Here is a 12,964-nt window from a genome sequence, read left to right on the forward strand (position 1 = left end):
TGAAAATAGATTTGATTATAGATGAAGTAGTTTAAAATCAAACTTGATCAAAGTAGTAAATAAAGATTGGTGGGGGGGGGGGTCCAGAATTTTATGGACATTATTTCCTGTGCTTTTTATACTAATAGGCTGAGAAACAGTAAGATATCCTGGTTGCATTTTCTGTTAAGACATCTGTTAATGAGGTCTTTTTCCTCTTTTTTTTTTTTTTTATTTTTCTAGAATTTATATGAAAGTATTAAGAATGAGCCATTTAAAATTCCAGAGGATGATGGAAATGATCTAACGCATACATTTTTTAATCCAGATAGAGAAGGTTGGCTGCTGAAATTAGGTTAGTCACAAGGGCAGTTCTGCTGCTGTATGTTTGTTCATTGTTGGCATGTTTGCTGCTCCGTGTCTTCCTGCTTTCTTGTCAAGGTAACAGGTTTAACTTTGTATTTAAAATGTATGAACCAAAATAAGTAGCTCCTTTACATCTGAAGGCTGTTGCTTCTTATTTTGCATACTCAAATTAGCAATCTTGTTTCAAACTTCAGAGTTTTATTTCTGAGATCTGAGAAATAAAAACTCGGTGACAAAAAGGAAACACCACATGGTATTTACCACATGCTGTGACTGATAAATAACAACTAAGTCTCCATAAGGTCATCTCAGAAAACTGTGTGATGTTTCAACACAGTTTTCTGTGTACAAAAAAAGGATTTCTCTTCAAACAGTTATTTTTGTATGTCTTTATTTTTCCATATTATTTGTGAGTTTCTCTTGGTTTGGTTTTGGCTATGATTTTTTAATGAGTGGTTTAAATGTGCCTTCTTGTTTTCCTTATGGCCTATGACCTATCACCTTTCTGTTCTGTGACTGGCTGTCTCTGCTTATTCTGCATTAGGAGGTACGTATCTGATTGCTTTCCAGTCCCCTCTTCTTCAGTTGCTCATTCTTTTATTTTCTTCCTCCTTCCTCCTGGTTTTTTCTTTTTTCTTTTTCTTTTTTTTTAAAATCAGATTCTTTGTAGCATTTTGCTTTCTCACTCAGTGTCACTAACAGTGTCATCAGTGGTGCTCTGAGGGACTGGCATGTCAGTGTCTAACTCACATGCAGGTGTGTTCTGCAAAAGAAGAAAGCATTTACATGCAAAGCAGAAAAATAAGGATGACTTCAGCACACTTTTCTCATTCATGGAAGAACATAACAAGGAAAGAATAATCTCTACTGAGAGTAAACAACATGTCTTACTCTGTCATGAAGTTTCAGAGTGTTTGTTACTTGTTAATCAATGATAATAGATTATTGAAAGATTGATTACATTTGAACTATATATTTGTAAAAGCTGTTCTTTTTCCTCGTTGTTTTCCTTTTTAAATAATACATTTAGCTTCTTTAACAGAGTCTTAAATGAGCTTCAAATTTAGGGTTGCAGAAACCTCAGGTAGTTCAGTCTGCTGGCACTGCAAGATGCTTTTGTTTTTACAGACTCTTGTAAAGTTGATGGGATTCACTTTCTTGCTTGGCCTTAGGGAAGTTTTTTCCTATATACAGGAGATTGACACTTCAGATGTTTTCAAAACAATGAATTTTTAAAATTTAAACACCAGCATACACTTAACTAGAGCCAGTTGCTGGCCACTTTAATGTGTTAAAGTGGGAGGAACTTTGCACTCGGAGCATGGTGACTAAAGTGTAGAAAGGGATGTGTGCTGGGGTACACATGGGGGAGGATGGTGAAAGTAGAGCCTGGATAGAGCCATGGGCCCCCTCTGCTGATTGCACCTGGAACTTGGTCGTCATGCTTGTGGTGGAAGGAAATGGATGTGGAAAGGAAGCATTTGGAATTCATTCACGTGTTCCCAATGTCAGATTTTGACCTCTGTGCTACAGATGCTCTGGAGTTCCTTTTCTAACTACAGAAAAGCAAAGCTCTTGCTTTTTGACCTGTATTGGCTAAGCTGGCACAATTTCAAACATGACTTTGCAGCTTTTCTCCATTTGCTAGCATGAGATGATGGTTAACAGAAAATCCTTTCAAGCTGTTGTAAGTGGAATGTGCTTCTTGGAGAAAAGGTTGAGTGTAAGACCATGCTGTGCCTATTGCTGTTGCCAGTGCTCCCTCATGGACTTACACACATAATGAGAGTGCAGGCAAGTGTGAGTATGTGTAGAGGAGTGACAGCATCCTCTGTGAAAGAAACTGCCCATAAAAGAGATCTAATAAAAAATAGAGGAACAAAGAAACTGAGGAAGCGATGACTGAAAGTGAGTGAGAGCTGCCAGGAACTTCTGCACAGACTGTCTCTGGCTCTGGTGCAAAGTCAATAAACCACAGGCCAGGACTGAAAAATCTGCCTGAGTCTTTGGTGTGTAGGATGCAGATGAGGCACAGTGCACAGAAAACCCAGTAGTAAAAGGGTGTGTGAAGCAGAAGGGTGTTGTTACACGTAACACTCCCACAGGATGAGGGTTATTTGAATAAAGAAATGAAACATGTCCAGAAGCCTCCGGTGAATCAGCCTGGGAATGCCTGGAGCTGTGCTTCTGTGAAAGACTGCATTTTTTCCACAGACACAGACTGGTACAGACTAATACATTGCTAGTTTAGATGCAATGACCAGAAATAAACCTGAGAGTCTCTCTTTTTTGTTTTTTTCAGCCCCCTTCTTTCCTCCCCTTTTCTTTCTTTCCTCTCATTCAAATTTCCTATTTGCTAGGAGTCTTAAATTGTGTGTTGAGAGTGCTGTCTCAATCAACACTGTGTTTTTACAGTCCTTTCTCTTGAGAAGCACTTCTTGTGAAGTGGGGAGGGTTTCCTTCAGTTCTAGAAGATTCTGATACTAAAAGATTGTGTCGTGTTGAAATGCTATGGAGACAAACTCCTGTTATGAGGGTTTAAGTGCTCACTTATCATAAAACATAAAAGTTGAAATAGAAAGTTTTTATGTAAAGCTAAAACATGACTAAGACTACTTGCAGACTGAGTATATCAAGACAGTATTTTGTATCTGGTGTTTCTCATAGTCAGCTCTTCTCATTTATGTAGCTGGACCCCATTTTTAGTATTCCATCCCTCACTATATTGATTTTTCTCTGGGCAGAAGATTGATATCATGAAACTTTCATATATTGTAAAATTCATTGGTCCAAAAGACCAGTCTGGGTTTTAGAAGACTGGGAGGGTTCAGAAGGCTTTTGAAGAGTTTGCTGCTCTGAATTGTTCAGAGGTGGCTGCATGAAGTCTAAGTGCCAAACCTGGCAACCAGACAGCAATTCTGGTTTTATCTATCTGGACTTAGCCAGTGCCTTTAAATAGACATCTTTATCTTGGTAGGCCTAAATTATCATTCAATTCTGCATCGGTTGAAGCATGGTGTAATGAAAATGAATGCACCAAGTTTAAAACTGAAAGCTGCTGAGTGCTAGTGAGTTGTCCTTGGAGCAGCTTGACACATTATGAGCCTTCAGATTTTTCTGTATAACGAGTGATGTTGATACCATGACATTTTCTGCCATCTATTCTAAGGTATTTTGAAATTGTTGCCTGAACTCTCTTTGCTAATATCTAAGTTAGAACTGTTTTGCTAGGAAGCTGCTTCCTTGCCTTAAACAGCTTCCCTTGGCAAATTGCTTGGTTTGTGTAATATTTTCTTCTAGTTAGAGGGAAACTATGACATTACTCCCCCAAGCTGGAGAGGAAACTATTCCAGCCAGACACATGAGTGTGTTATTTTTTTCTGCCAGTCAGGCGGTTACGGAATGCTTGGAGATGATCCAAAAGCTTCACATCCGGGCCTGTCCTGCCAGCGGTGCTCATTCCAGCACATCTGTCCTTGGGAGGATGTTGTTTCTCTTCCCTAATCTGGGATGAGAGAACAGTGCTGGCTGATCAGGAAACCGGTGCCTTCCGGTACCTGCTTGGCTCTTGTGGGGACTGAGGCTCTTCCAGGTTCAGATAATCAGTGTTGTGGTCATTGGAAAATGCTTTTTAAAAGAAAGCCAAACTTTTGTCCAACCAACTGCGTAGTTGTAGAGTCTTTTCTGTCTGGTGCTGTCTAAATGAACACAGGAGAAAAGAAAGCATTATTGGTCTGTGCATCCCTCTCCTTCAGCTTTAGAACTTCTATAGAAATGACCTGCAGATTTGAGTAGAACTTTGTATCTTTAGGTACCTTGCTGCCTTTAGCCTTAAGGCCTTTTTTAGGATTTATGTTTCTTAAGTCATTGCCAGTTGCTTTTCCCTTTATTAGAGATGGTTTCTTTTATCTTGTTGCCTAGTTTGTACTTTGCCCAGAGTTTAAAAAAAAAAAATCCTATGTTGAGTTACAAAGGTGAAGAGGATTTCTGTTCCTGTTTCTGTACGTTTTGCCTTGTAGCCTTTTCTTGTAGTTTACTTATATTTCCACCTACTATGGAAGATGCAGTGCTTCTGTATTTCATTATTTGAGATGTCTGTGCAGTTTTGTAATCAGCTTGATCTTTTAGAAGTATGTCACTTATCTCTGCATTTCTGTAAATGTTTATGGATTTATACTCTGGTTTTCTTGATCCTCTTCTGCTAACTTAATTCCTTCCAGTCTTAATCTTTAAAAGGCTGGGAGCCGGAATAAGAGATGAGGTATGATGCTAAACCCTCTGTTGTTGTTTTGTGAGCCTACAGCAATCTCAGCCAAGGACAAGAATGTTTTGTTATCACATGTTTTTACCTATTAATCTCATGTGCAGTTCACAGGCCACAGTGCCTTATCAGCCAACTGCTTGGGCTGCAGCCCAAGTAAAGGCGTATTAAACATGTGTGATGTGGTGACCCCTGCAAATTTGATTAATACAGATTAGATTTTGAACTTTATTAGAGTTTCTGTGCTGTTGACAGCTGAAACTCAGTAATGGGGTGGGGAGACAGAGAATTATGTGTGAGAGTAGTTCCTTATCCCACCAAAAGCCCTGTGTAACTGATTTATTTTTATTTTCTTTTTTTTCCGTTTTTTGGTTTGTTGGTTTTTTTTTTTTCCTTTGGAAGAGTAACTGATAGCTTGGTGGAGCAGGGACTTAAGGTCTATTTCTATGACTCCCATGAGTGCTGTAACACAGTGAGCTACTGGCTGTTTTAGGGAGAAGGAAGCAGTAAGAGGGATGTTGTTGGAAATACTTAATCTTCTTTGTGGCTTCCCTGGAGCTGGGAGATGTTTCATGACAAAAGCTGCTTCAAAACTGCAGCATGATTACAGAAGGTTTCAGGTTTGAGAAATCTGGCTTTTCCAGAGAGAGCGGATGTTGTCAGGATAACATTCAGCAAACTCAACTGTTGTTTACTGCTTGGCAATTTATATTGTTCTGGAAGTGTGTGTTTTAGGTCTGTTGTTTCTTTCTTAAATTATAAACAGATCTTCTTTTAAATATATGGTTATTACTGTTTTTTTTTTTTATTGTGTTTTGGCATTATATCACCGTTAATGAGAAACACCTGTGTTCACTTTAATCTGCTCTGTGATAGTAACCTCTTCTCCTCTTTGATTCATTCTCTCTCCTCCTGAATTATTTTCCTACTAGAACTGGGCAAGCCATGACCTCTGATAGCCAATGTTACCTGTTAGCCTGAAAAACATGGTGATGTTCTAGGGCCATAAAAATGTTAAGTGAAGTTAATCTGCTAACCTTGGAGAGCAGAACGTGACTTAAAGCCATGGCAGTTGATCCTGGGTTATGTGAAAATAAGTCACATTGTGGTGATGGCAGGGAGTGCCCTGGCAATCGCCCTGACTTGGCAGCTGCTTTTCCATTGGTCTGGATGTGAGTCAAGCTTGAGTTCATCATTCCAAGCCCAAATACTTCCTGATACTTGAGCCAGCTCTCGGTCAAGGTGATGGGGGATTTTTCTAGTGACTTACGTGCCAGTTTGAACATCTCTGCAATGCTTTATTTAAGGATCTGTCACGGTGGTTGTACTAAAATGCCACCAGTTCTTCCCTCACTGTCTCCAGTTCACTCAACCATTCATTGTGTCACGGCTTCTGCATCTTGCACTGTTTTGCCTTCACTTATTTCACCACACCTGCTTGCAGATTAAATTTTTCTTAAGATACGAGTGCATCTGATGGAAACATAAATTTTATTGAGTACATTGAATGTTGCAGTGTGTTAGCACTGGGTTATTGTGGAGGTTGTGAAACCCAGCAAAAGGAAGGTACAACATGCAACATACTTGGTCTGCCATGCAAATACGTAGTAGATTGGTATCAAGAAATGTTATGATATCTCTAGAATTGTTCTTTAATTTAATATGATTTGGATTTCTGTATTAAACAAAAATCCAGCTATCTTAAGCAGAATGAAAAGATCAAAAAATTATGCTTATGTCTTGAATTTGATTATATGACTTGGATTAAACTGGGTGTGTCTTGTGTGTATTAATGGTGCTCTTTTATGCACAGGTGTTCAATAGCAAGATCAATTCTTTTGAAATGTTGGCTTAATGAAATTAAATCACTGCTGAATGGATGATGCACAGGTGGTGACATAATCCTGAAGTCAGATAACTATGGTGGATCTAAACCTTTAAACTAATAACTTATGCATGCTCTATCTACAATTGTATTTCTTGGAAATGAGTTTTAAAATAATGTAATGTGGGAAGCCAGGTGTGTTCTGAAGCAGCCAATGGCAGAAAAACAACTGAAAGGGCCAAAATAATTCTGTTGTTTCTAAAAAGGAACTGTTCCCTACAGGGTGACATTAGCAGGCATAAGAAAGAGGAACTCTGGTTGCTGTTGTCTAAGCTGTTAATGAAGGAAAAATTGGCATTTTTGGAGCAGTAGCTATTTCTTCTGTCAAGTATACTCAATGATATATTAACCCATGAAGAGAACATGTTTTAAAAGTACTGAAAGATGACAAATTAGTAAAGATGGTATATTTTAGCATAGGATTTGCCCCTCATTGATGACACATATTCTGTTAATGTTTATAAGCACCTTACGCACTTGATGTTAAATCTGAAAGTAAAGACAGGTTCTTAATCACATGTTTACTCATGAGTGGAGTGACAGGAAGGTGATAAAATGCCTGTAATTTTATTGATGGGACCCTTTCCTTGCCCAAGACAAGCTGTTGAGGGGGTTGCTCCTGTTGCAGGAATGCAGGTGCTGGTTCTGCAGCCAGTGCTGGTGTGAGTGGCTGTGGCTGCCAGAGCAGCACAGGGCTGGCCTCACTCACACCCTGGCAGCCCTGGCTGTGCCCAGCACTCTGCAGAGCTGGTATTCTTGGTGTGATGAACACATGTGAGGGCCTGGACAGAGGGAGCAGGTCTGGCCACTCACTGTTGCCCATGGCTCTTGTGGCTGATGGCACCTCCATAGTTGATGCTGCCTCAGGACAAGTTGCAGTAACATGTTCCTTTAACCTTGCTCATCTGTGCCTGATCCATTTACCATTAAGCAATTAAACCATACTTCAAAAAATAAGCAAAACTTGATTATTTCCTTGGGCGTTGTTAAATCCCTGACAGCAGCACATGTTTAATTCTGGAATACCTTTTGTTTGTAGGGGGAAGAGTAAAAACATGGAAACGGAGATGGTTTATTCTGACTGATAATTGCTTGTATTACTTTGAATACACAACAGTGAGTATATATCATGGTGAATTTTCTTCGTAATCAAGATTTATAAATAACTAATAATGTGATATTTTCCTAATTTTTTAGGACAAAGAACCTAGAGGAATTATTCCATTAGAAAATCTTAGCATAAGAGAAGTCGAAGACCCTAGAAAACCAGTAAGACAATTTCATATTTATTTTTTAAATGAAGATGAGTAAACCATATGGAACTTAATTGTACTTTTAAATGAATTAATTTGTCAGTTTTGTTTTGTTTTTTAAATTTATTACTTCATTTCTATCCTCTAGAACTGCTTTGAGCTCTACAACCCCAGTCATAAAGGTCAAGTAATTAAAGCGTGTAAAACTGAAGCTGACGGTAGAGTGGTGGAAGGCAACCATGTAGTATATAGAATATCTGCTCCCACCCCAGAAGAAAAGGAAGAGTGGATTAAATCTATCAAGTGAGTTTAAAGTCTTAAATGTCTTCCAGAAATGAAGTGTAAGCTCTTTTCAGAGTATGATACTAAGAGAATTTGTTGAAACTTGTTTGAAGAACTCTGATGTGGCAATGTCCTCTGGGACTAAAAACGAGCTCAGTGGGGTTGATGGACCAAGATACAAATCTGTAACTGTGTGGTACTAAGGAAATACTGCTGCTAACTCAAATGAGGAGAATATGGATTTATTGTTCTATGCAAATGTAAAACCTTTTGTTAATTGTCTTTAAACCTAATTCAATTTGATTCTTACTTCACCCAATAATTAACTTTAGTGACATGTATCTTAAGCATGTGCACAAGCAGCTTTAAACTTCCACAGCTTGATTTTATGTTGTAAGGTTTCTAAGCAGATCCACACTTACAGGAGTAAATAATGGTCAAGATGTGAAGGTGTGAACTCTAAACAAATCACATTGGAATAGCACCTTGTGCTAAAGAAATATTTGTAGTGCTTAGAAATCAGCCACCCATCTTAAAAGAGTGTGGAGTTATCCACAAGGAAGGGAGAACATAAGTTTTAGTTTTCAAACACAGGTATATGTTAACCAAACCGATGATTCCTTTTTTCTCTTCCAGAGCAAGTATCAGCAGGGATCCCTTTTATGATATGCTGGCAACAAGGAAAAGAAGAATTGCAAATAAGAAATAGAACATGATCAGCAACTTGTAGACCTGCATCACCCTATAACTGAGCATACTGTGGAGTGATAGAAGAAATTAGACAAACTAAATGAAGACAACTGTAAATTTTATATATATATACATATATATATATATATACACACATTTTACTATGGCATAAAACTTGGCAAAACTTTTCAGGGTAAATAGTTACTGGTATATATTTGAAGCTAGCTTCAAATCCCAGCAAATGATTATATTTAAACTTAATTCAACTGAACACATGGAAGCCTTGTTTTCACCTACATTAGTGACAATTCCAGTTGGGTTGAGAGGGAGGGAGTTCAGGGCTAACACTAAAATGTCCTCTGCCTGTTACCTGAGCACATTTCCCATAAAAGAAGGAGTTGAGTTTAAGTTCTCAATGAACTGTAGCACCAGCAGTGGAGCACGGCATGATCTGGCACTGCATTTTCCTGTAAGCAGAAACCTCACAATCCCAATGTCAGTTTTCAGTTGTGTGTGTTTCACAGTAGCAGCTGAGTGCAGCTTTCATTCTGAATTCCTCTCCTACCTTGATGGAAATAGCTTTTCTTCAGAAACACAGTGACTGGCAGCTCAGTCAGTACCTCATGGTGATAAAGAGTTTGTCAGGGTGCACTGAAATACAGGCAGGGCCCAGCAGCAGAGGTGAGATTGTGGCCATGACATGAAGTACCAGGTGTGGTCTGGTGTTTTAAACACTAAGGTTTAAAGACTGGTTTAATATGCTTTTTATATTGTAATGTCCTTCTTATATTTGAGATGCTGTAATTTGATTAACACTAAGTTACTACTAAAGGAAAGAGATGACAGAGCTTGTGTGGTTTTAGGCCTTGCATATGAAAACACCCCCAAATAATTTCACATGCATTCAGTGTTTTTAAAGGGAAAATCCAGGTAGGTGAACTGTCTCTTGGAGATGCAGCCCTAGAGAGTTAAGCAAGCAGGATTCATTCCTCTGCTTGATAACAAACTTTGGACATACAGAGTTCATGCAAGTTTATACAGGTTCAGTGGTTTTTGTGCATTTTTAGAGGCAATTTTTCAGATTTGCACTACAGCAGTTGAAATTGAAAAGAATTAGACATTTTTACTAAGAAATAAAGTATTACACATTGATTACCTGGTACAGCTAGACTTCCCCACAGGCATGTGCCTCTGTTTTTGAAACCTGTAAAGATCTTTCTGTGATCCTACTGATGGGTCTTTCAGGAATACATCAACTGCTGCAGCAGATTTTACTCCAGTGCTCTTCTGTTGATAGCACACATACTGTTCTTAAGATAATTGTTCTTAAAACCCCTAATTCCACAATGGGGGCAAAAAGTGGGAGGTTTTGACTCTACTGCTTCTGTTACTATCAGTTTTTCCCAAACTTGTTGAACCTGAGCCATGCCTACTGTGCCAGTGAATGCATTGGAGACCCAAAAGGTTAAAGCAGCTTTGCTTGTTGGTCTCTTGGAGGGAGATGTGCTGCACTGGCAAACCCACAGACTTACCAAGTTGATCTGTTTGAAATCTCCTTTGAACTGTAAGGGAGAATCTGTTTCACTGTTTTACTGATTTGCCTTGTTTTGCATGAGGTGTCAGCCCTTGTGAGTGTTTTGCTTTATTGCATGTTTGCAAAAGAGGCTGAGAGGAAAAAGAACAAAGTAAACTTTACTACATTTTAGATTTTCCCCAGGGTGTGTGGAATTGCTTGGGTGAATATTTAAATGAGTGCTTCCAAAGGAGTAAAACTCAGCCAGAGGAGGTAGAATTCATGAATTAGTGTCAGTGTGGGGATATCTTTCCTTAATGAAACACATTTAAACTCTTTATAGAAATTAATTAAGTTGTGTGTACTGTGTTTGCAAAGCAGCACAATGATGGAACTGCTGCCAGCACTTGTTTTGAGTCTTCTATTCTGCAGTGACATTTTGTTTTCAAGCACTGCCTACATCAGTCTTGGCTTTGGACAAGTAGATTTGTAATGCAAATAGTGACAAGCCAAATCAGTGGTACTAGTGAGTGTAGAGGTGAAAGGCAGCAAATACAGTATTTCTGGAGAAATGTGAGATTACAAAAGCATTAATAAGCCATGAAGCACTTTTGTATCAATTCTTATCTTCTGAAATGCCACCTTTGAGAAAATCTATTTATTTAACCAGGTGAGGATATCTGCTTGTAAGCATGAAGGAAATGCCTTGAGAGTTCATTTGCTGTATTTAGTTTGAAGTTCTTATATCCGGCAGAAATAATTATTTAGAGTAACATGTAACTGAAGATATTATAGCAGGAAATACATTATTTCTTAGCATTGAAATGCAACATCTTAAACAGCTATTTGTGGTGCTCAGTGTATCTATTTAATTTACCAAAGCTAATGGAATAGCGCTTTTGTGTGTGTTAATATTTGATTTCAAATGTTCTTTGTAACAGTATTAACAGGGAGTGAAACTGGCCCAAAATTTCCACCGGCCATGAGGCCAGTAAAACAAAGTGGCTTGTGAAAATTTTGGCCATATCAGGTACTATCCACGAGGGTAAAGAAAAATCTCTCAACCTTTCCCTTTTTTATTTGGCTTCAAGTCCAGGGGTGGCTAATGAAAGTGGCTGCTCGGTGGCCTAAAGCAGGATCTGTTACAGTTTGACCATGCTGAAGAAAAGTCCTCTGGGGACAACAGATTCTCCCTTCCTATGGCACTGAAACTTGAGTAATTCTTGAGCTCTTTACTTTTGAGCCTGCCCTCTACAACAGCAGGGGCAGTGAGAGACGTGGTGCCAGTGCAGCTGGGAGGGAACTGTACACAAAACTTAAGCTCAGCTGGACTGACTTAAATTTTACAATATTCTGACAAAATAAGCTCTGCATCACTTAGCATTTTGAACCATTTTAAACTGGTACAAAATTGAACCTTTATAAAGTGAGCAGCATTTATAATGCTTCATATATAAAAAAACTGCGTATTTTTAAGATTTATTACATATCTATGTAGATATGCTTGCTGGAAAAGCTAGGTCTGTTGTAGACAAGATACTACAAATTAAGACTCCTGGCTTACCAGTTTCATTTCTATATTTTCTTGGAAAATGTTTCTAGCTAGAGTTTAAATATAAAATGTAAATACTGTACAGGTATGTATTGATATGAGTATTACTTGGTGTATACAAGTGATTTGCATGACAAATATTCTGTATCAATCATTGTTACAACGGTGATGTTCTTATGTAAAGCCACTGCAATATTAATGTTTTCATTTATCATTAAGACCTGTTGCTTAAATCTGTCAATTTTCTCAAAAATAAAGTGTGAAACTGTACTGTCTCCTCATTTACCAGGAATACATAGGAGGCAATTGCTGACTTTTGAGGTTAAGCTTTAATTTTACAACTGCTCTTGTAAATAAAAGGCTTCTTTTCCCTACCCTTAGGCAGAGTACTTTACATTATCAGGTTTAATTTTTCAGAGAATAAACCTTTCAACTGCAAAATGTTTCAGTAAAGTGTGTTACCACATGAGTGTGACTCCAGTAAAAGCTGCTTTCCCTTGAGAGCCACCCTAAATTGAGGTATTTTATTTTGTCAGCTCCCTGCCAGGAGTTTCAGTCAGATGTGCAGGGGGAAGCGGATCTCTGCTCCTGGAGTAGATTAATTGGTTTCCTCAATTAGCAATTAGAAACAGGTGCTGCTGCACAGCTCTGGGGCAGTGTCACCCAGTGCCCTCCCTGCTCCAGAGCCACTTGGGGCGGCTGCTGCCTGTGGGGCTCTGAAGGGAGGCACAGCAACAACACTAACTCCTTTTAGACAGTTGTGCTGGAGTTACCAGACAAAGGACAAGACACCAAATCTTGGAGCCAGAGGACAAAAGAGGAAAAAAAAGCCAGATACAGGACAGGAATGTTGGTTACTTTGCCATGTTACTTTATGTAACGTCACATAACTGTTGCCATAGGAACATTATGCAGGTACATTATGGTTTGGCTTCATGCTGTTCTCCATGTACCAAAATAATACTTTTAAGTATGTAGTGAAACATTAACTTTGCTCTTTTGTGCTTGCTTTTTTTTTTTTTTTCTCTTTTTTTTATTCCACCCCCCCCCACCAATAGCAAGCTCCCGCTGAGCTCCCAGCCTGGTGCCTGGCTGTGGAAGCTTTAAGTTCAAAGGAGAAGCCTTCTGCATCCTTGTCTTAAGCAGCTGCAGTCCCAGGTTACTGATCTTCTCTGGCTCACAC

At 38.7% G+C, this 12,964-nt stretch overlaps 1 protein-coding gene across 2 annotated transcripts in view; it reads left to right on the top strand.

Moving 5' to 3' along the window:
• The window catches only part of CYTH3 (cytohesin 3), a 48,861-nt gene extending 36,810 nt beyond the window's left edge, over positions 1-12,051 (top strand). For both annotated transcript variants that reach the window (XM_086854766.1, XM_023936743.2), the window contains 5 exons: positions 223-334; positions 7,531-7,607; positions 7,689-7,760; positions 7,893-8,047; positions 8,663-12,051. In XM_086854766.1, coding sequence (XP_086710892.1) covers positions 223-334; positions 7,531-7,607; positions 7,689-7,760; positions 7,893-8,047; positions 8,663-8,735 — 489 coding nt within the window. In that variant the 3' untranslated portion in view covers positions 8,736-12,051. The remainder of the gene's footprint in view (positions 1-222; positions 335-7,530; positions 7,608-7,688; positions 7,761-7,892; positions 8,048-8,662) is intronic.
• Positions 12,052-12,964: the final 913 nt, after the last annotated feature.

This window comes from Cyanistes caeruleus, chromosome 17 (genome assembly GCF_971803275.1).
Source record: "Cyanistes caeruleus chromosome 17, bCyaCae1.hap1.1, whole genome shotgun sequence".
Lineage (NCBI taxonomy): Eukaryota > Metazoa > Chordata > Aves > Passeriformes > Paridae > Cyanistes > Cyanistes caeruleus.